Raw genomic sequence first — 26,461 nt, forward strand, 5'->3', positions numbered from 1 at the left:
CCTGGGCAGAATTGACATTTCACAAGTTCTCATCCCAAACCATTTTTATACTCGTCCAAGCAGACTTTTTACAGATCCTCTTGAGATCTTTGGCTTATTTTCAGTTCTTAGGGCTAGAGAGAACAAGTTTTGGAAGCTAGGGCTTTGCACACACACTTTGGTCTTGAAGATTGAAGCTTTTGGTTGAGAATTTCTTACCCATTTATGTTGCTTTCTTCATTTCCTTGCTTTGTATTGTATATCTAAGTGTGTAGTATTTTATTCAACACTTAAATCTTGTTTATGGAAATATTCATGTTTAAAGTGTGGATTAAATACCTTGTTGTGCTTATGTATTGAATGATTTGTATTTATTTATGAAGTGAGTTATTGTTATTTTAATTATTCTTGTTCTTTAATGTTTCCAAAGGGATTAGCTAACCCCTGGACTCGCCCATTAACTCCGAATTAATTTTGGAAAAGATAATTTGGTGTTGGGAAAGATTAATTAACAAGAACTTGTGGCGTTAACCCTCATTTTATAGATTCTACCTAGGGATAGGATTGAACTACTTGTAGCCATTCCGGGTTTGCTTAATCTTCTAATTGTTTTAGGGATAATTCAATTAGGAAGTCTTGTTAGTCTTCGGAGGAAGCTAATTAAGAATTATTATCCGTGGCTAATTAACATAAACTCGCTCATATTTGTAAATCATGAAATACATTGGATCGTTGCTCGAGTGTAGTTCCCGATGCAATCATACTTGTAGCCATTGATTATTTTACTTGCTTTCTTGGTTAGTTTACATTTCCGCATTTAGGTATAAATATTTTCAAACTAAAATTCTTAGTGTTTGGCATTGCGCGATAAGCGATAATTTTCTTACATTCCTAATCGCCTACACATTGTTCTATGTGGGATTCGACCCCGACTCATAGTTGGGTAAATTATATTGCATACGACCGTGTCTATTACTTTTTAGTAGTGGATTTGGACGTCATCAAAAAGCACAAGCAGTTTTGACTTTTCTTACCAAAAATAACTGTAGCAAAATATGGTATATATCAAACTAACCTTACTTATTTTAAATCTAATACTTAGAATTAGAGATTATGTGATTGAACTCTCCTAATGTATAATTTTTATTTTTTATTTTTAGGATAGCTTTCTAATATATGGTGAATTTTAAGATGAATGCTTTTGTATTTGTTAAATAATTTTTTGATATATTTAAATCATCTTGAAAGAATGAACGTACTTTTAAATTTTATTTTCATATTTTACTTAAATATAATAAAAAAAACTTAATTATTATTTTAATAATAAATATTTGAGATTATTTATTTAATAATATGATATTTACTATTAAGTAAATCTCTTCATGTCCTAATTCGTAATTTGATACTTAAAAGCACTTTTTAAAAAGTTTGACCAAACACAAATTATCTTTCCAAAAGTAATTTTTCGAAAGCAATTCTAAAAAAGACACTTTCCAAATTAAGCAGATTCCCGCTTGACCAAACAGACTATTGGACATGTTATTATTAAAAAATGGGTGATCTTACCACCTCAAACAGACTATTGGACATGTTGCTAATTAAAAAATGGGTGATTTCACCACCTCCATTCCTTAGGGAGTAAGGACCATACGTCCAAAAGGCCATATTGTTTATCCATCGCACATGGAACTTCGTCTATGCTTGCGTCGGGTATAGAGTATATTGTGTAACCTCTCGTCCGGTGCCACGTATAAGAAGCCACCTGAAGCTTCTCGAAAGGCAATCTAGACTTTATTTCAATTTTTTCATTCAACTTTTTCGGAAGCTGTCCGTAACGTAGCTTCTGGTTGTTTATTCTTTTGTCGCTTTTTTCTTTTTATATTTTTCCCTTATCACCATTTCCTCCTTTCCTGAACTTTCTAACTCTTTCCATCTCATCTGTAAGAAACACAGTTCACCCCCCCCCCCCCCCCCTAAAAAAAAAAACCCAACACCTCTATGTGTCGTCGGAACCTTCTAGAATAACCAAAAATCCCAACGGACGTCTTTCCTGCAACTCTCCTGCCTCCCTGCAATTTTGGCTCCAGATCTGCTGCAAGTAGCATCTTCACTCAAGTATGTAATTTTGGAATATAATTTACCTTTTATTTGATATCTTTGCGCGCAAAAGGTCTTGTATTGAATTTAACGATCTTTAGTTAAGGTGAGAAACGATGACTCCGCCGATAGAGCGGAACGGCGGGGAAACAGCGGCCGGTGAAACGGCGAGGTCTGTCCCGACGCCGTTTTTGACAAAGACGTATCAGCTCGTCGAGGATCCTTCCATGGACGACGTAGTCTCTTGGAACGAAGACGGATCTACCTTTATCGTATGGAATCCGACGGACTTTGCTAGAGATTTGCTTCCTAAATATTTTAAGCATAACAATTTCTCTAGCTTCGTGCGGCAGCTCAACACCTATGTAAGTGCGACTATCTGAATTCGTTAGATTTGGCATCAAATATAGAAAAAGTCAGTGTTTTTTCGTTGATGATAAATGCTTTAATTCCGTTTTATAGGGATTCCGGAAAGTTGTACCTGATCGATGGGAATTCTCAAACGACTGCTTTCGGAGAGGTGAAAAAAGTCTGTTACGCGATATCCAGCGTCGGAAAGTAGTGACGCCGATTGCAACTCCTTGCGCAGCTGCAACTGCGGTCGTGACTGTGGCTGCTCCGCCTGCTCAGCCACTGTGGACTGCAATATCTTCGTCGGATTCCGGTGAAGAGCAAGTTGTATCTTCAAATTCATCTACCGGTGGCACAACGGAGCTGCTGGGAGAAAACGAACGGTTAAGGAAGGAGAATCTACAGCTCAACAAAGAGTTGAGCCAAATGAGGAGCCTCTGTGGCAATATATACTCTTTGATGTCGAATTACGCAGACCCTTCCACCAGCGGTAATCAGTCGGCGGAGAGTATTTCACCGGCGGTAAAGCCACTTGACCTCTTACCGAGGAAACGGTCTGTTGGTGAATCGGATATTAATAAGGCCGTGGGCGATTGCGGGAAGCGGGCTGAACCCGAGGATATTCGGGCGAGATTATTCGGTTTCTCTATAGGTATGAAACGTGTGAGGGAAAGCGATGAAGCAAGGGCGGAGCATGATCAGGAATTACGCCTGCAGCAGCCTGGGAACGGCGTGAAATCAGAACCGTTAGATCAGGAAAATGGCGGTGAAAACGAAGAGAGATCGTGGCTGATACATTGCAGTGGACGAAATCAAAGGGTGTGTAATGATAGTGAGGTTGGTGTGAGCAACTTTAGATTAGATTAGACGTTAGAGATTAGACGATCTTAAACTAAAAGAGCTCTAGATTAAACAGGTGTTAATTGTGAAATGTGACTGCATATGTACGAGGAAGTGCACGTGCTAAATCACGTGATGCCATGTGAGGACTATCTTCAAGAAGCTTCGTTGAGGACCTTTTGATGTCTTTCGCTCTTCACCGTCATTTTCGTTGTTGACAATTTTTTGAGAAGGTTCTCTGAAAAAATTCTTTATAAAAAAATTGTAAACAGGAAAGTACGCTTATGTGCTTGATCCTCTTGTTATTTTTTGAGTGCAAGGAAAAATGTTGCTCAAAATACTTGCAGATACTACTTTTTGACGAAATGAATTACAACCTACTTCAGAATAAATCTGTTTGTTCCTATTTTTTTATTTTGGAGATCTTTTACATGATAGAACTCTTATTAAAATTTATTTATACAAATAATAGTAGTTTTGCTTTATTCCAAAAAAAGCACATTTTATTTACAGTTATAGCATGTTAAAAGATTCCTTACCTTATTTAAGGTCATCAATTTCTTAAACATAAACATTTAAACACTAACCCACGATTAGTTTTGAGCCATATTAATCTATTCACAATTCACTCTCATCATTAATTTGAACTTTTTAAACTTACTATTTGTCTATGAAAAATAAATAATAAAAAGTTACAATTAGCACCGCAGAATATTGTAGGTTGTAAGCTAAAAAGAAAGACAAGCTAAAAAGGAGTTGACAATATATATATATACTAGTCTCTATTTCACGTGCCTCGCACGTGGGGCCTTATAACTATATATACTAGTCTCTATTTCACGTGCCTCGCACGTGGGGCCTTATAACTAAAAAGAGAACGATAAAACAATTAACCAACATAACTTGAATCTTAATAGATAGTTTGAGGATGTTTGTTACTTGGATTCTAATTCTTTATATATGTCCTAATATATTTTTACGACATGACTTAAAAGAAAGATTTACAAAAAACTATCATGATTGTAGGACGTGAATTTTTTTTTTGTACTATTGTAAATTTATGGTAAAATGAAGACCATTCCTTCTCTAATTGAGGCATTTTCCCCTTTCATTTAAGGATTCTTTAGCCAAAAATTTCTATAGCAGATAAAATATATTTATGTATTACTTTAAACGCTTTTATTACGCGGAAAGACTCTTACACCCGATAAAATTTCACTTTTGCTTTTTAATCCATGCGACAATCTACCCATAGTTAAAAGTTACTCAAAAGTTTTCAAATATAAAATACGGATTGAATTCAAAGTTTTCAATATTAGAAAAAGTTCTAAATTTGACAATTTTATCAACAAATAATTATATTTTAAAAAATTTACCTTTTAAAATCTATCATTTTATTCTCAAATCCATCATATACATGTAGCGGTTAATTCTTCTTCTGTAAACTAAATTAAGCTGGTAACCTGAAATATATTATATTTAAGTCTAACAATAATACACAAATAGTGAGACTTTTCTTGACAATATTAGGCCGTTCAAAATTCAAGCACAAGTAATAAGCTTTTAACTCATAAAATATACAATATCCTGCTACACAATATTAAACAATAGTGTAAAAAGGATTTACACTATTAAATTTAAAATACAATTTGAATACATTGGGACATCAAGTCGTTTCAATGGTAAGCAAAAGTAGTCACCGGATACTCCATTGATTTATCAACATGAAACTTCTGGAATACATAATCTAGAAAAAGACTGACAAAAAAAAAAGTTAATGGCTACAATTTGAAATACTAAAAAAAAACATAAAATTAATTTACCAGTAAAGGATTTATATGTATTACCTTTATTCACTGAATCTAAACACATGAGCCCTTTTTATAAATTTATATTATATTAAAAGCACGAAGCCCCTTTGCGAAGTTTTATTCGCCTTTATTACTCTTTAAAAATTGAATTCACTTTGGATAAAATAGTATTAAATTATTTACTTAATTTAGAAATTTGAAATCAACTAAAATTTTGCTTACTAAATCTTTCTTTATTCGAACTACAATATATGAAGTCTTAATGTGTAGGACCTTAAAATCAATTGAATTTACCTAATTATTTTATTATTTGAACTAATTGATAAACTCGATAACAATAAATGCAATTGGTCAATAATTAAAGATTTTAAAAGAATTGAAATAAATTGATAAATCTCGCACGACAAACTATCAAAGATGACGTAAATATTAAATTGGATACAAAATCTTGATTTTTAAAACATGTACCAAAATTTTACCTTCATATGCAATACTTATGTTTTTTTCTTTTTTTTTTTAATCATGTTCATCGAAAGTTCAAAAAAATTTACGCTTTCATTTGAGTCATTTAATTATATTTTTAATATTTAAAACTTTGACATTAACTAAAACTTTAAAGACCAAATCTCTCTCGATTTGAATTAGTATTATCATAAAATTCTAACGAATTAAATGTTTAGAACTTTGATATTAACGAAAATTTTGAAGACTAAATCTCTCTTTATTTGAATTATATTTTATCATAAAATTCTAACCAATTAATGTTATTTACTTAATTATCTTAGAAAAAAAAGACTTAAGTAATAAACTATGTAAAGTGGATATTGCCGGTTGGCACTTATCTATTTTTTCGTATTCTTAATTATTGATTTTTAACCAGTTTATTGTTGTATAATATTGGAGATGGGGTAGCGGCGAATTGGTGCTGGAGGATGAATCCAAAATTAATTTGGATATGTTATGAACAATAAAAGAAGAAGAAGAAGAATATTGCAGAGAAAAGTAGGGAGAGAAAATTCTTATTGATTATGGGATCATTTACAATGGAATAGAACCCTCTATTTATAGGGAGAGGGTGACTTAGCCACCAAGCAATGAACCCTAGAATCTCTCAAAATATAGACATTCACCATAAATATAATTCTATTTATCACACTCCCCCTTGAATGTCTATCTACCATATAATGTGCCTCGTTAAAACCTTAACTAAAATAAAATCCAATGGGAAAAAAAATTCTAGTAAAGGAAAAAGAGTACACATATCTAACAATACGCTTTTTGGTTGCCTCGTTAAAAACCTTGCAAGGAAAATCCAGTGGGACAAAACCTTGTAAGAGAAAAAGAGTACAACGCGTATTAACTCCCCCTGATGAGAGCATCAATTCACATCCTTGAGCTTTCACATTCCAATCTTGTGCACCATCTTCAAAAGATCGTTGGTAGATATTTGATAAACAAATCAGCCATATTAACTTGAACGAATTTGTTTCACCTTGAAATCATCATCCCTAATAGATGTATTGTCTTAATATGATCTTGTTGGAATCGTCAGTTCAATATCTTCACATAGAGGTGAAAACTCTTGCTATCATATTATCATGCCTATAGTTATAGCAAGATACAGTTGTGCACAAATTGCACTGAGGAAGTGGTACTTCAAGATCAAGAATTGTATATGCTTCAAGCAACTTAAATCCTTCATGGATTGTCATATAAGTTAAGTCATATAAGCCATATAATAGACTTTAGATGCATATCAAGTTTTCATGTCATGCTAGACATATAAGATATCGAAAAATGATTGCACATACCATTGACTAAGACTGCAGGTCCAAAACTACATGTCTTTCATATGGAACCAAATTATACTTGAATTGTTTCTCCAGACTTAAGATCATCATATATATTTAGCGCTATTATAGATGTCGTCGACAAATATTTTATATCGGTTCCAACCTCCTTATTTTTCATAAAGACATAACATAGAGATCTCTTCTGTCACGATCCTAAACCCGGACCCGGCCGTGATGGCGCCTCTCGTGAAGACAAGTCCAGCCGACACACTCCCGATTCATTTCAAGCAATTAAAGTAATAAGTATTAAGTCTTTAATATGATAAAATCCCAAAATAAATAGCGAACAGTACAATTTGCAGAATTAAAACAAACACAGCCCGACATCGGGGTGTGTCGGTTGGCCTTGTCTTCACGAGAGGCGCCATCACGACCGGGTCCGGGTTTAGGGTCGTGACAAGTTGGTATCAGAGCCTATTACATAGGTCTCACGAGTCATGAGCAGGTTTAGTAGAGTTTCACGGATCGGTACGGAGACGTCTATATTTATCCTCGAGAGGCTGCAGAACCATTAGGAAAATTCTATATTCTTGAAATTCTTGTCGTGCGAATCTGTTGATCCGAGTACTAAACTTCTGTTATTCTATTCCTTCACAGATGGTGAGGAAACGAGCGACCGGTCAGGATGGACGACCACCAGTACCACCAGCTGGAGCCACTAGAGGCCGAGGACGCGGTCGAGGCCGTGGTAGGGGAAGAGGTGCAGCCCACACAGCAGCTGGGGCAGCACCTGCAGATCCACCAGCTGACCCAATTCAGGATCAAGTCCTAGTTGTGGACGCTCCAGCAGCACCAGCTCAGGCACCAACTGTGCCCATTGTGATTCCGGGTCTTCAGGAGACTTTGGCCCAGATTTTGACAGTATGTACGAGTCTTGCTCAGGCGGTCGCGGTCTCTACTGCCGCAGCCACTTCTCAAGCAGGGGGAGGCTCTCAGACTCCCGCCGCCCGCACACCCGATCAGGTGGTTCAGGGATTGCAGACACCGGAGGCACCACTAGCCCAGTCGGTGGCAGCTGCTCAGGGTTACGTAGCTCCAGTTATGCCAGAGGACGAGCAGCGTAGGTTGGAGAGGTTTGGCAGACTCCAGCCTCCTACTTTCAGTGGTGCAGAGGGCGAGGATGCCCAGGGTTTCTTAGGCTGATGTCAGAGGATTCTTCGCACCGCTGGTATTCTAGAGACCAGCAGGGTTGCATTCATGACCTTTCAGTTTACCGGAGCTGCCTTCACTTAGTGGGAGGCATATGAGAGGCGTAGGCCTTTTGGTTCAGCACCTCTTACTTGGTAGCAGTTCTCCGCTCTATTTTTGGAGAAGTATGTCCCACAGTCCCGTAGGGAGGAGCTGCGTAGGCAGTTCGAGCAGTTATGACAGGGGGAGATGACTATTACTCAGTACGAGATGAGGTTCTCAGAGTTAGCTCGACATGTTATTTGGCTGGTTGCTACGGAGAGAGAGAGGATCAGGAGGTTTGTTGATGGCCTCACATACCAGCTTCGGGTTCTCATGACTAGGGACAGGTGCTACGTTTGAGGAGGTTGTGGATATCGCTCGTGAGATTGAGTCAGTCCGTTGCCAGGAGCGCAAGGAGAGGGAGGCCAAGAGTCCTCGAGGTCATGGTAGTTTTGGGGGTGCTCCTTCGAGGGGCCAGTTTCAGCACGGCAGAGGTCGTCAGTTCAGGCATGCTCAGTCAGCTCGCCCAGGTTATCATGGGGGCATAATCAGGCCATGGTTCTCACGGTTCTCAGCAGGGTCGTTCCTCACTCAGTGCACTTCCAGCCCAGGGTTCGTCCCGTGCTCCATCAGTTCATGATTCTTCTTCGCTAGGTGCGTCTTCTAGTCATTCCGGTGCTAGGGGTTCCCTTCAGTCCTCGTCTCCAGCACCCGGGAGTTGCTATGAGTGTGGAGAGATGGGTCACATGTGGAGGCAGTGTCCTCGTCGTCTTGGGGGTTCATCTCAGCAGAGGGGTCAGCCATCAGCCTCAGCCTCAGCCCCAGCCACTTCACCACCCACCCACCCAGCTAGGGGTGGAGGACAGTCATCTAAGGGTTGCCCCAGAGGGGGAGGTTGATCCGGTGGTGGTCAGGCCCGCTTTTATGCACTTCCAGCTAGGCCTGATGCAATTGCTTCAGATGTAGTGATTACAGATATTATCTCAGTCTGCCGCAGGGATGCTTCTGTGTTATTTGACCCCTGTTCTACTTTCTCTTATGTGTCGTCTTATTTTGCCCATTATTTGGATATGCCCTGCGAGTCCCTCGTTTCTTCTGTTCATGTCTCTACGCGGGTGGGCGATACAGTTGTGGTAAACTATGTGTACCGGTCGTGCGTTGTGTCTATTGGGGGTCTGGAGACCGAGTGGATCTATTGTTGTTATGTATGGTGGATTTCGATGTTATTTTGGGCATGGACTGGTTATCTCCGTGCCGAGCTATTCTGGACTGTCATGCCATGACAGTGACTTTGGCTATGCCTGGTGTGCCACAGATTCAGTGGCGAGGTTCGACTGATTATGTCCCCAGCAGGGTGATATCTTTCTTGAAGGCCCAGCGTATGGTTGGGAAAAGTTGTCTTTCATATCTAGCCTTTGTGAGGGATGTCGGTGCAGAGACTCCCAGTATTGATTCTGTTCCAATTGTGAGGGATTTCCCGGATGTGTTTCCTACAGACCCGCCGGGCATGCCACCGGCCAGGGATATTGATTTTGGTATTGATCTGGTGCCGGGCACTCAGCCCATTTTTGTTCCTCTGTATCATATGGCACCAGCGGAGTTGAAAGAGTTAAAGGAGCAGCTTTAGGAGCTCCTTGACAAGGGGTTCATTCGTCCTAGTGTGTCACCTTGGGGTGCGCCGGTTCTTTTTTTGAAGAAGAAGGATGGCACGATGAGAATGTGCATTGGTTACAGGCAGTTGAACAAAGTAACAATTAAGAAAAAGTATCCTTTGCCTCGTATCGATGATTTGTTCGACCAACTTCAAGGAGCGAGAGTGTTCTCCAAGATTGATCTCTGTTCAGGTTATCACCGGTTGAAGATCAAGGACTCAGATATTCTTAAGACAACTTTCAGGACCAGATATGGTCATTATGAGTTCTTGGTGATGTCTTTCGGGTTGACCAATACCCCAACAGCGTTCATGCATTTGATGAACAGTGTGTTCCGGCCGTATCTCGGCTCGTTTGTCATAGTCTTCATTGATGATATTCTGGTATACTCGCGTAGTCAGGAGGAGCACGCGGAGCATTTGAGAGTGGTGTTGCAGAGATTGAGAGAGGAGAAGCTTTATACAAAGTTCTTCAAATGTGAGTTCTGGCTCAGTTCAGTGGCTTTCTTGGGGCACGTGGTGTCCAGCGAGGGTATTCAGGTGGATCCGAAGAAGATAGAGGCGGTTCAGAGTTGGCCCAGACCGTCCTCAGCCACAGAGATTCGCAGTTTTCTTGGTTTGGCGGGTTATTATCATCGATTTGTTCAGGGATTTTCATCTATTGCATTGCCCTTGACCAAGTTGACTCAGAAGGGTGTCCCATTTCAGTGGTCTGATGAGTGCGAGGAGGGCTTTCAGAAGCTCAAGACCGCCTTGACCACAGCTCCAGTGTTAGTATTGCCATCAGCTTCAAGTTCTTATACCGTGTATTGTGATGCTTCGAGAGTTGGTATTTGGTGTGTTCTGATGCAAGAGGGTAGAGTTATTGCTTATGTTTCTCGTCAGTTGAAGCCTCATGAGATGAACTACCCTCTTTACGATTTAGAGTTGGCTGCCATTGTTCTCGCGTTGAAGATTTGGAGGCATTATTTGTGTGGTGTGTCTTGTGTGGTGTTTACTGATCATCATAGCCTCCAGCACTTGTTCAAGCAAAAGGATCTCAATTTTAGGCAGCGGAGGTTGTTGGAGTTGCTTAAGGATTATGACATCACTATCTTGTATCACCCCGGGAAGGCCAATGTGGTGGCCGATGCTTTAAGCCGAAAGGCGGTGAGTATGGGGAGTTTGGCGTATATTCCAGTTGGGGAGAGACCTCTTACAGTTGATGTTCAGGATTTAGCCAATCGGTTTGTGAGGTTGGATATTTCGGAGCCCAGTCGGGTATTGGCTTGTGTGATTTCTCGGTCTTCCTTATATGAGCGCATCAGAGAACGCCAGTATGATGATCCTCATTTGCTTGTCCTTAAGGACAGAGTTCAGCATGATGATGCCAGGGATGTGACTATCGGTGATGACGGGGTGTTGAGGATGCAGGGCTGGAAATGTATGCCCAATGTAGATGGGCTTCGGGGGTTGATTCTAGAGGAGGCCCATAGCTCGCGGTATTCCATTCATCCGGGTGCCGCGAAGATGTATCAGGATCTGAGACAGCATTATTGGTGGAGGAGAATGAAGAAAGACATTGTGGGGTTTGTAGCTCGGTGTCTCAATTGTCAACAGGTGAAATATGAACATCAGAGACCGCGGGGCTTGCTTCAGCGGATGGATATTCCAGAGTGGAAGTGGGAGCGGATCACTATGGACTTTGTAGTTGGGCTCCCACGGACTTTGAAGAAGTTCGATGCTATTTGGGTGATTGTGGATCGCCTGACCAAGTCTGTGCACTTCATTCCTATCTGTACTACTTATTCTTCAAAGCGCTTGACAGAGATCTATATCCGGGAGATTGTTCGTTTGCATGGTGTCCCAGTTTCCATCATTTCAAATAGGGGCACTCAGTTTACTTCACAGTTTTGGAGGTCTGTACAGCGAGAGTTGGGTACTTAGGTTGAGTTGAGCACAGCTTTTCACCCTCAGACGGACGGGCAGTCCGAGCGCACTATTCAAATATTGGAGGAGATGTTACGCGCTTGTGTCATTGATTTCGGAGGGTCATTGGATCAGTTTCTACCGCTCGCAGAGTTTGCTTATAACAATAGTTACCAGTCAAGTATTCATATGGCTCCATATGAGGCTTTGTATGAGAGGCGGTGTAGATCTCCAGTTGGTTGGTTTGAGTCGGGCGAGGCCAGGCTATTTGGTGCAGATTTGGTACAGGATGCTTTAGACAAGGTGAAGGTGATTCAGGAGAGGCTTCTTACAGCGCAGTCGAGACAAAAGAGCTATGCGGACCGGAAGGTTCGGGATGTGTCCTACATTGTTGGTGAGAAGGGTCTGTTGAAGGTTTCACCCATGAAGGGTGTCAGGAGATTTGGAAAGAATGATAAATTGAGTCCACGGTTCATTGGGCCTTTTGAGGTACTTCGGAGGATTGGGGAGGTGGTTTATGAGCTTGCTTTGCCACCCAGCTTGTCGAGTGTGCACCCGGTATTTCATGTTTCTATGCTCCGGAAGTATATTGGGGATCCGTCTTATGTTCTGGATTTCAGCACGGTTCAGTTAGAGGGTGATCTAACTTATGATGTGGAGCCAGCAGCTATTTTCGAGCGTCAGGTTCGAAAGTTGAGATCAAAAGATATAGCTTCAGTGAAAGTGCAGTAGAGAGGTCGGCCCGTGGAGGAGGCTATGTTTCTTGACTCGTTCGAGGACGAACGTTTGTTTAAGGGGGGGGGGGGGGGAGGATGTAACGGCCCGGCCGGTCGTTTCATGAGTTACCATTCCGTTTCCCCCATTTCTGCTTTATTTGCTTTGTTTATCGGTTCTATGTGTGATCGGGTTGGTTGGCTCGAGTTCGGAAAGGTTTTGAGAAGGTTTGAGACACTTAGTCTCTTTTAAGAAAGCTTAAGTTGGAAAAGTCAACCGGATGTTGACTTATGTGTTAGAGGGCTCGGATGTGAGTTCCAATTGTTCGAATAGCTTTGGGAGGTGACTTGGGACTTCGTAACATGATCGAAATGTGTTTTGGAGGTCCGGAGTAAATTTAGGCTTGAATTGGCGAAATTGAGTTTTTGGCGTTTTCCGGTTGATAGGTGAGATTTTGCTATAGGGGTCTGAATGGAATTTCGAGAGTTGCAGTAGTTCTGTTGTGTCATTTGGGATGTGTGTGCAAAATTTCAGGTCATTCGGACGTGGTTGGTTGGGTTTTTGATCAAAAGCGTAATTTAGAAGATTTTGGAATTCTTAGGCTTGAATCCGATGAGAATTTGGTGTTTTGATGTTGTTTTGAGCGTTCCAAAGGTTGGAACAAGTTTGAATGATGTTATGGGATATGTTATCATGTTTGGTTGAGGTCCCGGGGGCCTCGGGTGAGTTTCGGGTGGTTAAACGGACCATTTTAGTTGTTGAAAGTTGTAGAAAAATCTGCTGAAGTGTTGTAGACAGCAGTGCTTCGCGTTGGCGAAGGGTTAGCAGGTGAGGCTGAAGATTTAGCCTTCACGTTCGCGAGGGAGCTTCTGCATTCGCGAAGGGCTAGGGTCGTTGTGCACCGCGTTCGCAAGGTATCAGACGCGTTTGCGATGGTTTGAGCTGCGGAGTCATCGCGTTCGTGAGGCAGTGGTCGCGTTCGCGAATGAGGAAAAGTGGTCAACGTCAATTTGTGCTTCGTGAACGCAAGGCTTTGACCGCGTTCGCGATTAAGGAATTTTAATAGCTGGGCAGAATGTTTAAAAGACCTGTTCCGCGACTTTGAACCTAATTTCCACCATTTTTGAGCGATTTTGGGAGCTTTGTGAAGAGGATTGAAGAGGGATTCAAGGGGAAACATTTGGAGGCAAGATTCACGGACTTAATACTCGATTCTAATGTGAATTCCACCTAATTAATCATGGAAATTAAGCAAAAAAATTGAAGAACTAGGGCTTGAAATTGGAGACCTAAAAATTGGGATTTGAGGGGTCATTTGTGGTCGGATTTTGGAACTTTTGATATGTATGAACTCGTGGGGAGATAAGAAATCTATTGTTGCGAATTTATCGAATTCCGAGATGTGGGCCCGGGGGTCGAGTTTTGGTAATTTCGGTAATTTCGTAGTTTTTCAATTGTTTTCGAGTGGGCTTTGCCCCTTTAGCATATTTTGATTGTTACGTTCTGATTTTGGTAGATTCGGAGCATCCGGAGGCCGATTCGAGGGGCAAAGACGTCGCGAGCTAGAGTTTGGGCCGGATTGAGGTGAGTAATGATTTTAAATGTTGTCCTGAGGGTATGAAACCCCGGATTACACAGCGTTAGGCTATGTTGAGGTGATGCACATGCTAGATGACGAGCGTGGGGTCGTGCACCGTTGGGGATTGTGACTTGGTCCATCCTGTATGGTTGTTTTACTGCGTATTTGACTGCAAATTGTCTGATATTATCATGTTTTGGGCTAAATGCCATATTTCGGCTTCGTGCCAACTGTTTGGACCCTTAGGGGGATATTTACTGCTATTTTCCTCACTGTTTTGACTCTAACTTGTACTCAGTCATGATATATTTTACTGTTTTCACAACTCAGCCATGTTTATTCTGTTTTAACACTTTAAATGATATTTTAAAAGATATTTTGAGCTGAGCATCATGTTTTACTGTTGCCCGAGGGGCTTATGAGATTCTGACTAAGTAAGGTCGAGTGCCTGTGTTGTGAGGATACTTTTGGGTCGGGCTGCACGCCGCACCAGTGATATAGTGATTATGATAATGAGGCCGAGGGCCTGAGATTGTACTCCACGAGGTGGCTTGTGATTGACATGAGGCCGAGAGCCTGGTTGATTATGCCACGAGATGGCTTGATATTGTGCTTGGGCCGTAAAGGGTCCCTCCCGGAGTCTGTACACCCCCAGTGAGCGCGGGTACCCATTGTGATATGAGATATAGCCCGAGGGACTGGCATTGTTCTATGATATTGCCCGAGAGGCTGATTATGTTGTTATTGTGCCCGAGGGGCGGTTCTTATGTGTTTACCTTTTCTAGCTGCTTTTCCTCAATTTGTTTAACTGCTTAGGAGGTGTTTTATGAGATTATACTAATTAAATTGCATTTACTGATTTAATTCCGCCTCTTATAGCTTACTGTTGTGTTTAATGTGATTTTGTATCGCTCAGTCTTCATTTATTTTTATTACTCACTGAGTTGGAGTACTCACTTTACTCCCTGCACCCCTGTGTGCAGATTCGGGCGCTACAGGTCCTGTTAGCGAGGGCTGAGAGCTGTCCAGCAGATTCCGGAGATTCACTAGGTAGTTGTCTGGCGATACGCAGCCCAGTGCTTCTCCCTCTATTTTGTTTCTTTCTGTTTCAGTTATGTAGTATTGGAATAGACTTTCAGACTTGTAGTATTATTTTAGATGCTCATGACTGGTGACACCCCGATGTCGGGCTGTGTTGGTTTCAATTCCGCAAATTGTACTGTTCACTGTTTATTTTGGGATTTTATCATGTTAAATACTTAATACTTATTACTTTAATTGCTTGAAATGAGTCGGGAGTGTGTCGGTTGGCCTTGTCTTCACGAGAGGTGCCATCACGACCGGGTCCGGGTTTAGGGTCGTGACATATTCATTCATATATTCAGGTACCTGAATCTCTCATGAGATTTTATGAAGTGTTATGTCATGCGATCTTCTAGATCACTTGCTTCCTTATTATGATCATTTTGATCATTTGCTCATCTTCTTTATCAAGAAGTTTATTTGAAACCGATTTTTCTATACACTTTAAGCGTACTATAGACTTTGTCCTTCTAGGACTTATTCTAATAGGAGCATTTACAGTGAGAATATAGTTACTTTCTTTTGGTCAGCAAATGCGTCTGGCATGCTTTGCAATAAATTGCACATGAATGATCCTTTTATGAACTTCAAGTTCATTTTATTCGAGGATTTAGATGTATAAATGATAATTCATTCCATGTAACTTTTTCTCAACTGTTGTATCTTGTCTTCCCCTCATGTTAGAAAAACTAACTTGTTTCCTCAACTTTGAGAACTCATCTTTGTGCGTTATGGTGTTAGTCAAAATATACCCCGCACATGAATAATAATAAGATGAAATTATTTAGTTCCTGACCCTGAACCACTTGTGAGGGGAGAAAATAATATACTTTGGTATATAACGTATATCAAACTGATATACAAAACTTTATTCTCATAAGCAATAGTTTAGATATTAAGTGGAGGCACTCAATAAATCATTTTGTTAAACCAGCTGTGATGTAAACCAACTTATCAAGATAAACTATCTTGAATAGAAAATCTGGAAATTATGCTCGAAATTAAATTATTGAGCAAGTTACCTCGCAAACACCAGGTTGCAGGTTAATAAACCATCTCATAGATGCATCTTATGTGGTATACATGGCAGGTGAATGAGCCCATATTCACCTTTGATATTTCCAGCATTAATGGGATTCAATCCCAATTTTAGTTGGTCTATTAATTAATGAGAACAAACAATATAAGAGAATTCGTAAAGAACTTTCTAGTTCTTTAATATTTACCCAAAATATTCTCATTTATTTTTGCACATCACACTTAAATTAACATGGCTAAATCAATTATGCCAATTGGATAAATTATCAATATTGATAAAGTTCAGGTTTACACCATGATGTGTGCAATTATCAATAAACTCCAAGTTTATTATGATATAGGTGTTTATATCAATAAACTTATACTTTATTGTGGCATTCTTTTGTTTGTGTAGTACAAACTGGAGAATAAAGCGGGTAGCTTTTCACATACATATTACCCCGCTACAAGCTATAGTAATAAAAGATATTAAATCTTTCCTTTATTTATAGTCTCAGTATGACCAACCGATTTCGCGAATACTTTAGAAACTCAATAAGTTTCTTTGAAACTTACTACAACACAACGTCTTATTGATAATCAATTTTCTCCAAAATAGTATAATTGGCTCTTCTAGAGCTCTCAATTAATTTTTTATTATCACATATTTATTAACATCCATATGGTGAATATCTCTTTTAAAGAGAAAGTTATACATGGTTATGGTCAAAATCATTATAGGCAAGATATGTTGCTTCTATTATTTTTTCCATGTAATAATCGCATTGCCATAATATTTTGGCTAATCACAATAGGTACGTGATCAATGACCATTCATGCGATAATAATGAAATTATTTTCTTATATCATCTCAAACCTCCTTCTAGAGGTGAGTGTGATATATTCACTATCACTAGCACATTCATATTCTTCCAAGAATGAATATGTATTCATAAATCAGATGTCACATTCACATCATGAATTGGCCATAGTCATCTGTATGTGCTTTACGAAATCTTATGTCAAATCGATGACAAATATTACTTTCACAGAGTGAAGGATTATTTTGAGAATCCTTATTATTCTCATTATCACAATGATTGACGATTATAATTTCATCTAATACCACGTCCACATCCATTGATACCTTCACGGTAATAATCTTATCTTCTTTCAGACTTATCACATACTGCTATCACATTCTCTTAAGGGAATGAGAATGAAGCAAATTCAATGGGACGGGTATGCACTTCTTGTACCCATAATCATACATAAATTTGATCATGGCAAAACATAGAAATTTTACCACTTCGAGTGGTTATAATTTCTTACTAACTCCATTAGAGTCATAATCAAATTTTATTGTCTTTGCTTGTATTTAAAATCAAATTATAGAATGAAAGAGAAAAATACGGTAAAATACTTACCTCAAATCCAGAATATAATCATGAAGGAAGTTTATGGAACAATTGACAATCATTATGCTCAATCCCAAAGCTTCTACTCAATTAGCTAGAGTCTCGTGCTGATAACATTTATGAACAATAAAAGAAGAAGAAGAATATTGCAGAGAAAAGTAGGGAGAGAGAATTCTTATTGATTATGGGATCATTTACAATGGAATAGAACCCTCTATTTATAGGGAGAGGGTGACTTAGCCACCAAGCAATGAACCCTAGAATCTCTCTAAATATAGACATTCACCATAAATACAATTCTATTTATAACAAGATAGGAGTATTTCACCTTCCCACGTTTTCCTTTTTTGCTTGGCGTATGTATAATTTAAATCGGAAAAGAATTCTAGCTGTAGGTGATTTACAATTATATCCTTAAATTATATAAATATTTAAGGGCATAAAAGTCGATCAATATTTTAAGGATATTTTACTCGTTCAACATTTATCATAAATTATTCGTGCTTTTATAATAATATAGATAGATATATAACTTTACGAAAAATTAATGAAATCCAAATCCATGCAATATAATATGCCAAAAAATTACCTTAAGTGATGTATCCATACATCTCAAAGAGTAGCAAAACAAAGCTATTGCTATCAAATCATATAAAATATAAAAAGAGAAAAAAACAGAATTTGTATGATATTATAGTAATTAAATTATTTAATAAGGTTCAAAGAACTATTTACCTTGAAAATGGTAATAACAATTAGATTTAATTTTGTGGTTCTAAAAATATCTGATCTATTTTTATGCTAGTTGTTAGGCAATAGATGCTAAGTGAAGGATTAGAAATTAAGATGACAGCTTGCAGATGGCTAATAATCGAACCGAAATGGCTGGGAATCGAGGCCTCGAGCTTGCGTATACGGGGCCTCGAGGTCAAATCGGATGCACGGTTATGGGCAATCGGTGAAGGATTAACAGTTATGAGAGCTGTGGTTGCGGCTCTTTATGACCAATAATGAGCAATAAATGAAGAACAATTAATAGAACACAATGAATAAAAACAATGAATGCGAATAAAGAAGCCAAGAGAATGTTTTTGTATTGAATACAGTGTGTTGTATCTTGTCTATCCGATCTCCCCGCTTTACAAAATGGCAAGGGTCCCCCTTTATACATGAGGGGAAAATCCCAATATGACATATGCGTAATTATTACATAAAGTAACCGGTACAGCCACTCAATCAGCCTGATGCAGGCTGTCACTGTTGTTGATACCCAATTTTTTTCCATATATTTTTAATACATAAACATACTTTCAAAATAGCATATATGCAGTTATAATCATGCATAAGCATTTTATAATTTTTTCTATAATTTAAAAGGCTTCAAATTAATTTATTTCTTCCCTTTTTACTTATAAAATTTCCAATAATTAGCCTTCAAATTATTCTGTGGTGATCTAGCCATCTAAATTCTATATTTATGCCAAAATATTGCTTAAATATTTTTAGTGCATTTTTATAATTGCATTTGTATTTTTTTAAGCTAATTTGCATATATTTGCAATACTAGCCCTATTAATGCATACTTACATTGTTGATGCATAAAATGATCTTTTATATTTTTAAAATGTTAAATAACTATTTTAAATCATTTTAGTACATGAAATTATTTTTTTAGAAATCATTTATTATTTCTTATAAATTATATAGTGTTTAAAATGACTATTTAAAATATGGCCTAATTGCATTTCAATTTCAGTCCCAATACCCAGCCCAATTTTGATTAAATTACCCAAGCCCAATACCCGTCTGACCCTAACAAATCTACCCGACCCGACTCTTGTTAGATCCTGGTCGTTGATCATTTTGATCAACGGTCCAGATCTCTCATTACCTAAAATAAACTAACCTATACCTCCCCAAACCCTAACCATTTCCCACCTTACACCGCCGCCCTAAAATCCTCTCTGCTCTCAAACGCTCTCACCCTAACCCTAGTCCCCAATCTCACTGACCCCCATCTATGGCTATCTCCGGCGACCTCTCACCACCTCTCAGGCCTCCAATGGCCTCTCTCTTGTCATTTTTGCCATCTCTAAGGCCCTCAAGGGACCAGGGCTATGTCGACTTGCATCTTGGGTTCATCTCTCGCCTGTTCTAGGCCATTCCGGTGTGATTTTGAGTGAGACTGTCCTATATTAGCTACGATCTATGGTTTTCTAAATAGGTTTCTTCATCTCTGTTGGTTCTCTTCGACACCCTAATTTCTTTTCTAAAACCTCCTAGATCTGTATAGATCTAAGGTGATTTGAGTTTGTTTCCTGTGAGTTTTACAATAGCCTTGAGTTTCTTTACAATAATCGTATGATTTAGTGATTTTCATCTTTTTCTAAAATTAGGGTTTCCGGAATTTCTTTTTAAAATTTGTTTGATGATTCTTTGTGTTTAAACTTTTGCTTCTCATACATTTTGATTAATTTTATGAACCTGCTACAACCCTAGCCCGTTTGTACTGAAAACCCTAATTTTTGGGGTTCTTCGTTTGGTTTCTGGATATTGGTACATCTAATTGTGTTCTTGTCTTGGGTTCTTGTGACTTCTCGTGATTTTCTTGTCCTAATATGCTTCTACTGAATTTTCCTAGATTCGACCTTTCACTGATATTATGTACTTGTGTTCACACTGACCATTCATGCAAGACTTGTATACTTCTCCTTGAATAAGTATTGTTTAACTTTTATTTTGTTAAAATTATGTATCGATTCTTGACTACTCATGCTCTACCTCATTTTTTACATGCTAAGCATGCTGCCTCTTTCATGACTTTCTGAACCCTTGATTACTCTGAATCCCTTATTTTCTGGTTTAATTTGAACCCTTTCCATTTAGCGTTTGATTCTTACTTCTTTACTCAATTTGATTGAATTTGCCTGCCTTAATTGTTTTTCCTTGCCTTGTTTGTATTCCGCTGATTATTATTGATTTGTTTCCTTAATTAAATTGATGTGCATTTACCCCTAATTACCTACTCTATGCTAAACTTTACTTTATTCTTTTCCTTAAATACTTAGTATGTTTTACTGTTGATTGAACTGTCCCTTGATTAAGGGAAGATCTTGCTGATTTACGTGTGACATTCCTAATTTACTACTTAATTGATCTCTTACCTTATTTGTCAAGCTTTTGATTGCTATATAAACCCCTCTCTCACTTTAAGTTCTACACACAACGAACACTAGTTCAAAAACTCTCACTTATACTTAAAGCTTTCTGCTTTTTCTGTTACTTGCTACTTCCATTGAACTAGCCGGCTGTAAGCCAAGGCTAGTTATTGCACTACACTGTTCTATACTTTGTGTCTGCTCTCCTTAACTGGTAGGTCCTGATTTAATTACAAGTTCAAAACTCTATGTGTTCTATGACTGCATTAGTTTACTGATTTCCAGTCTTATTCCTATCTATCACTTGGCTTTTCGATATGTAACTAGCATGCTTAAATCCTGGTTTCACCTAACATATATGAGTTCTACCCATTCACTCATGATTAACATGTCTGATGACTTGTCTATTGCTTTCTCTAGCATGTCTCAATCTGACTCTACTCCATGTATGTATGTTTGTCTGTCTGTTTGTTTACCCAATTCCTGATAGTAATTTACTGTGCTAAGTAATTTACTACCCCCCAAGTACTTATGACTCTATGTTCAACTCTGCCTAGTATAACTATGTTCTCAACTGTTTGTTCTATATCTGTACTATAGCTGTGTGATTGACTCCTAAACTTCTGTGCTCTTGTTGTTACATTAATATGTTTTAGGTGTTCCCCCTACCCTTTCCCTTGGAGGAAGTCTATGTGTTCTATGTGTCGCGCCCCCTTTTTTCCCTCCCTCGCGGGGAGAGGAGTCCGGGTTCCGACATTTCATGGTGGTAATAACTCATTTCCTTTCGGGAATTGGGTATTTGAAGAGTCGCCACCTAACGGATTATGGTGCGTTAAGGCACCTAGAGCGGTTAGCTCTTAGATTGGTTTGCATTACCAGAGATTAGGGTAAGGACTCGAAATAACCCCGAGGGGAAGGTGCTAGGCACCCCTCTTGGTCCACAACTGTGGGTCCTGGCCGAACTTGTATTTACGAATTAGTCCATTAACAGAATAAACAGTTGAAGCAAATAATGGCAAGCAGAGCATGTTGGGCATTGTATAACTCAAATAATAAAATAAGAATTTAAACAGGTTGTGTGCATAAAAAGGAAAGTAAAGCTTCAAGTAAAGAGAATTTGGGGAGAGGGAGGTCCTGGGTTGGTTAGCCTATAGGATCATCCCACACAATGTCCGGTAAACACTCCTCGATGAGGGGCTACACGTGACATTAGCGCGTAGTCATCGCATCCCATATCTACCCTTCCCATCCCCTTAGTGGTCATGCAAAGCGAGTGTTTGGTCAGCGATCTCTATTGCGTGCTGCTACCCGTCCCTTCTTAATGGTCCTGGAGGGATTTAGGACCTCTACCTATAGGTGGTTCTAGATAGACCCCTAAGGTTTTAAAGGTGAAAATTCTAAGGCGACAGGCAAAATAATTAGGACTTTTAGCACATAAGATAAAAAGGAGAAATTAGAGGCTCAAAGTTTCCTCCTCAAATAAGGCACATAAACAACACGACTCAAGCAATATTAAGGGCTTTTATTAAACAGTATCCTGAGGCAGGATGTCTAGGTGAATATGCAGAAGACAAGCAATTTATTTTATAAACTCAGGAGTAATGACCCTAGCAGTTGCCTATTGGTTTTTAAAAACCTGTTAGGATTAGAAAAAAAAATTAAGTCCTAGAAACAGTTTCAGGATTGCAAGTTTTGGAAACCCCCTACAGGCTTGCTTATACGCGGAATACCGATGAATACATTTTAAGGTAAAACAAGGCAGATTTTAAAACAGACTTTAAAATCCCCAGGGGCATGCTGTCTAATAACAGATTAAGGCAGTTTTTAAAAGACCTCGTTTTCAGGGAAATATAAACCACTTAATTAAACCAAATCAGAAGAGAACTAAACGTTAACCGATTTGAGTTATTTAAACTGAACTTAGGCGAGATCCATAGGCAGGATTTGATATTGTTCCCTATAGGCATGACGTCTAGGTTTAATACCGACTTTAAAGACTTGCAGGCATGGAAACATACATAAACACTTGCTATAATAGAATTTGGATTAAATTACATCCTATAGGCATGGCATCTATTTGTTAGGTGGATCTTAAGACTTGCAAACATGAAAACATACATAAACACTTGTCATAACAAAATCTGGATTAAATTACATCCTATAAGCATGGCATCTACTTGTTAGGCTGATTTTAAGACTTGAAAACATGGAAACATACATAAACACTTGTCATAATAGAATCTGGATTAAATCCTATAGGCATGATCCCTAACATGGTGAAACAAACATGACACGATGTAAAAAAATCATATAGGCATGTTTTCTACTTGGTGAGGCCATCATATCAAAATGTAAAGTCCTATAGGCATGGTTTCTACCTGTATTACCCCACAAACATGTAGCTACCCATCCCTTTTTTACTAATTACCCCAATATCTGTTTACAAATTATTACAGACCATATGAATGAATTACATAAATAAACAAGAAAATAAGAAGTTATTCTAAGGGAGCCTTCAATTAGGCCCAGATTTCCAAAGCCTCCAATAGCCTCAAATGCCCAAATTCCATAGACAATGTTATAGTCCAGGTGCATCAGAATTCCCTAAGGATCTCAAGGATCCGGGGCAGTACACATACTGGAGGGGGCAGAACCTATTGACTTAGGAGTAAAGTGAAAGTGCTTAACACAAGTTAAAAGGTTTTAGGAAAAAACTGTATTAAAAGGAAGTTTGTTTGAAAATAATTCGGTAAAACAACAGAGACAATTTGAAAAGAGATTGGAGTAGTGAACAAAAGTCCAAACACAACACCATTAAGACAGGTTCATACACAGCCAGGAGTCACAAAATCAAAGCAAGTTCAGTAGTCACAAACGGGGGTCAAGGGATTTGGGGATACATGGAGCATATGATGGCAAGCGCATAACAGGTAGATATAATTGGTATATACATGATCAGAAACAACACAGAGGGGTAATACACTGATCCTAAAGAAAGGAAATACGTAACATGCTAATAATGTAAACATATTAACTACAAATTTCACAGCAAAACCATAAATAGAAGCAAATTAGAAACAGGATGAATTGAAGCAACAAAAGAATCATATTGTTGTTGGAACTTTGAATTAAAACTAGAACATACCAATAAAGAAGACAGTAAGCAAAATGAAAGAGCAGGAGAACACAATGGTTAGCCTTGGCTTGCAGCCGGCTAACTTAGAGTAGTAGCAAGTAGCACAAAAAGAGAGCAGAAAGTTTTAAGTGTGAGAGAGAGTTTTTTGAACCAAGAGTCCGTGTGTTGTGTTAATGAAAGACTAGGGTATTTATAGTATGAAAGCAAGTAGCAAATAAGGTAAAAATCAAAGTTCATTAGTAATTATGGAACTCAGAATCAATCAGTCAGGAAATCAAGGTAAGTACTCCCTTTAATTGAGGAATTAACGTCAAACGGTAATAGACATATGATAAATAAGGAAGGAAATCGTATAAGGCTGAACATGACAAATAAGAAAATATTTTCTGCATAGTACAAGTACATAACAGGTAGTAGAGGCTAGGTTCAGCATATTTCAATCAAGGAAAGACTTAAGAAATCAACTAATAGCATAACTGACCATGGAATAAGGTCAGAAACATTCTGCAAGGTAAAAATCAGTAGAGATATCATACGAAATCAGTGAAAGATCAATCACAAAGATTCAAGGATTCAAAAGTAGAAAATAGCACTGATTTAGCACAACTTTATAAGAACAAGCACATAGTAAGCAAAAACAAGAACTCTGACAGGTCGAGTAGGACAAAAATCATATATGAATTAGGGATTCGTGTAGAGCATGGTCTGAATTAGTAGAATAAGCATGATACAGGCCGGAGAAGTGAGGAATCAGAAACATTGGTGAACAAAATAGGGTAAAATCACACAATAGGCAGGGATAGCCATAATTAGGAACCTTAACAAGCAATCATAGGGCAAACATCATAGAATTATAGAAACATACAGATTAACCGAACACGTTATCAAAATAAAAACTCAGAAACCTAAAATTAGAACTTAAGAAATTAGGGTTTTCAACATAGGCAAGTCGAAGAGGTAGTAAAATCATAGAATCAGTCGGAATATGCAAGAGATAGAAATTTAAACATAAAGAATCGGTTCAAACAAAGTTTTAGAAGAAGTTCTGAAAACCCTAATTTGAGAAGAAGGTAAAAACACTTTGAAACCAGTGATTTTTTGTAAAGAGATACAAAGATAGTGTAAAACATCAAAGAAACAGACTCAAATGGTTTAAAAATTGTATAGATCTAGGAGTTGTAAGCAAAAATTAGGGTTTTAGAAGAAAACCCAGGTATAGATGAAAGAACATGTCAAATCTCAAGGATCGTAACAAGTGCAGCAGGATTTCGCTTGGAATCATGCTGAAGTAGCCAAGAATAGACCAGATGGCAAACCCTAGATGCAAGTTAGCGTGGCCCAGGGCCCTTGAAGACCTCAGAGAAGGTGATCATGGCGATAGAGGAGCCATTGGAGGCTTATGAGTTGATGGGAGATCACCGGAGAAGACCGGAGAAAGGGAGGTCGGCGGTTGAAGGAGCTAGGGTTAGGTTGAGTGGTTGAGAGATGAGAGAATATAGAGGCAGCGGGATTTGGAAATGAGATAGGGTTAGGGGGTCATTTGGGATAAAAAAGGAAGGAACGAATAAGGGCCGTTGATCTAAAAGATCAACGGCCAGGATTTGACGGGTCTTGGGTCGGGTAGGCGGGTTTAAGGCTTGGGTCGGGTAGTTTAATGTGAAATTGGGCTAGGGTTAGGTCCAATTTAGGCTATAATCGAAATGTAAATCTGGCTATATTTTAAATAGCCATTTTTCCCCTATATAATTTATAATAAATATTAAATAACTTCTGGAAAATAATTTTATGTACCAAAATGATTTAAAATAGATATTTATCATTTTAAAAATATAGGGACCAATTTTACGCATATAAAATGTAATTATACACCAAACGGGCTAATATTGCAATTATATGCAATTTAGCTTAAAAAATACCAAATGCAATTATGAAAAATGCATAAAAAATATATTAATCATATTTTGGCATAAGTATAGAAATTAAATGACTAAATCACCATAATAATAATTCGGGAAATAATTATTGGAGATTTTATGAATAAAAGGGGAGGAAATAAATCAATTTAAATCCCTAAAATTATGGAAAAAAAATTATAAAAACCTTGTGCATGCTTATATATGCATGTATAGGCTATTTTGAAGGTATTTATGCATATAAAAAATATATAGGGAAAAATTAGGTATAAACACTATGACTTGCCCTTTGATTTTTAAAAGATGTTCTTCATATTTTCTCAAACTATTTCTACTCTAACTATGTTCTGACTTTCATAAAGTTCCTTCTAACTACTAAAACCTTCTTTCTATTGTTTACCAAACTCTTTCAAAGTCATCATACACTCTCACATTACTCCAAGAATATTAGGTTCTGCCCCTCTGGCATGTGTACTGCCTTGAGATCCTTGAGATCTCTCTGAACTCCGGCATGTCAGAGCTGGCCTTTCCACACTGCACCTAAATCAGTTATTGTTTAAGAAAATGTCTAGGTATGAGCACTGCCCGGGATCCTTGAGGTCCTTAGGGAACTCTGACACACGTAGACATGATATTTTCTATAGACTTTGGCATTTGAGGCTATTTGAGGCTTGGGAAGTCATTTGGGCCTGTTTCAGGCTCCCTATAGTTAACTTCTTCTTTTTCTTTATTTGTTTTTGTAATTTATTCAGCTGGTCTGTAATAATTATTTGTAAACAACAT

The 26,461-nt window shown here is 38.3% G+C and overlaps 1 protein-coding gene across 2 annotated transcripts; it reads left to right on the plus strand.

Moving 5' to 3' along the window:
* The first annotated feature begins 1,527 nt into the window (after nt 1-1,527).
* On the plus strand, nt 1,528-3,676 carry LOC109221292 (heat stress transcription factor B-2b-like). Of its 2 annotated transcripts, none has more exons than XM_019385754.1 (3): nt 1,528-2,094; nt 2,178-2,441; nt 2,539-3,676. In XM_019385754.1, the coding sequence occupies exons 2-3, from the start codon at nt 2,193-2,195 to the stop codon at nt 3,292-3,294; spliced, it is 1,005 nt and encodes a 334-aa protein (XP_019241299.1). In that variant the 5' UTR covers nt 1,528-2,094; nt 2,178-2,192; the 3' UTR covers nt 3,295-3,676. The 2 variants fall into 2 exon arrangements, with proteins under 2 accessions (XP_019241299.1, XP_019241301.1); XM_019385756.1 differs by having other exon boundaries at nt 2,183-2,441.
* Nucleotides 3,677-26,461: the final 22,785 nt, after the last annotated feature.

Source organism: Nicotiana attenuata, unplaced genomic scaffold, assembly GCF_001879085.1.
Source record: "Nicotiana attenuata strain UT unplaced genomic scaffold, NIATTr2, whole genome shotgun sequence".
In the NCBI taxonomy this organism is placed as follows: domain Eukaryota; kingdom Viridiplantae; phylum Streptophyta; class Magnoliopsida; order Solanales; family Solanaceae; genus Nicotiana; species Nicotiana attenuata.

What these genes read in the sequence shown, in the direction of transcription:
- LOC109221292 (XM_019385754.1), top strand. Translation starts at nt 2,193, where the DNA reads ATGACTCCGCCGATAGAGCGGAACGGCGGGGAAACAGCGGCCGGTGAA. An exon ending in TGCGGCAGCTCAACACCTAT is followed by an intron (nt 2,442 to 2,538) that starts GTAAGTGCGACT and finishes TCCGTTTTATAG; the next exon opens with GGATTCCGGAAAGTTGTACC.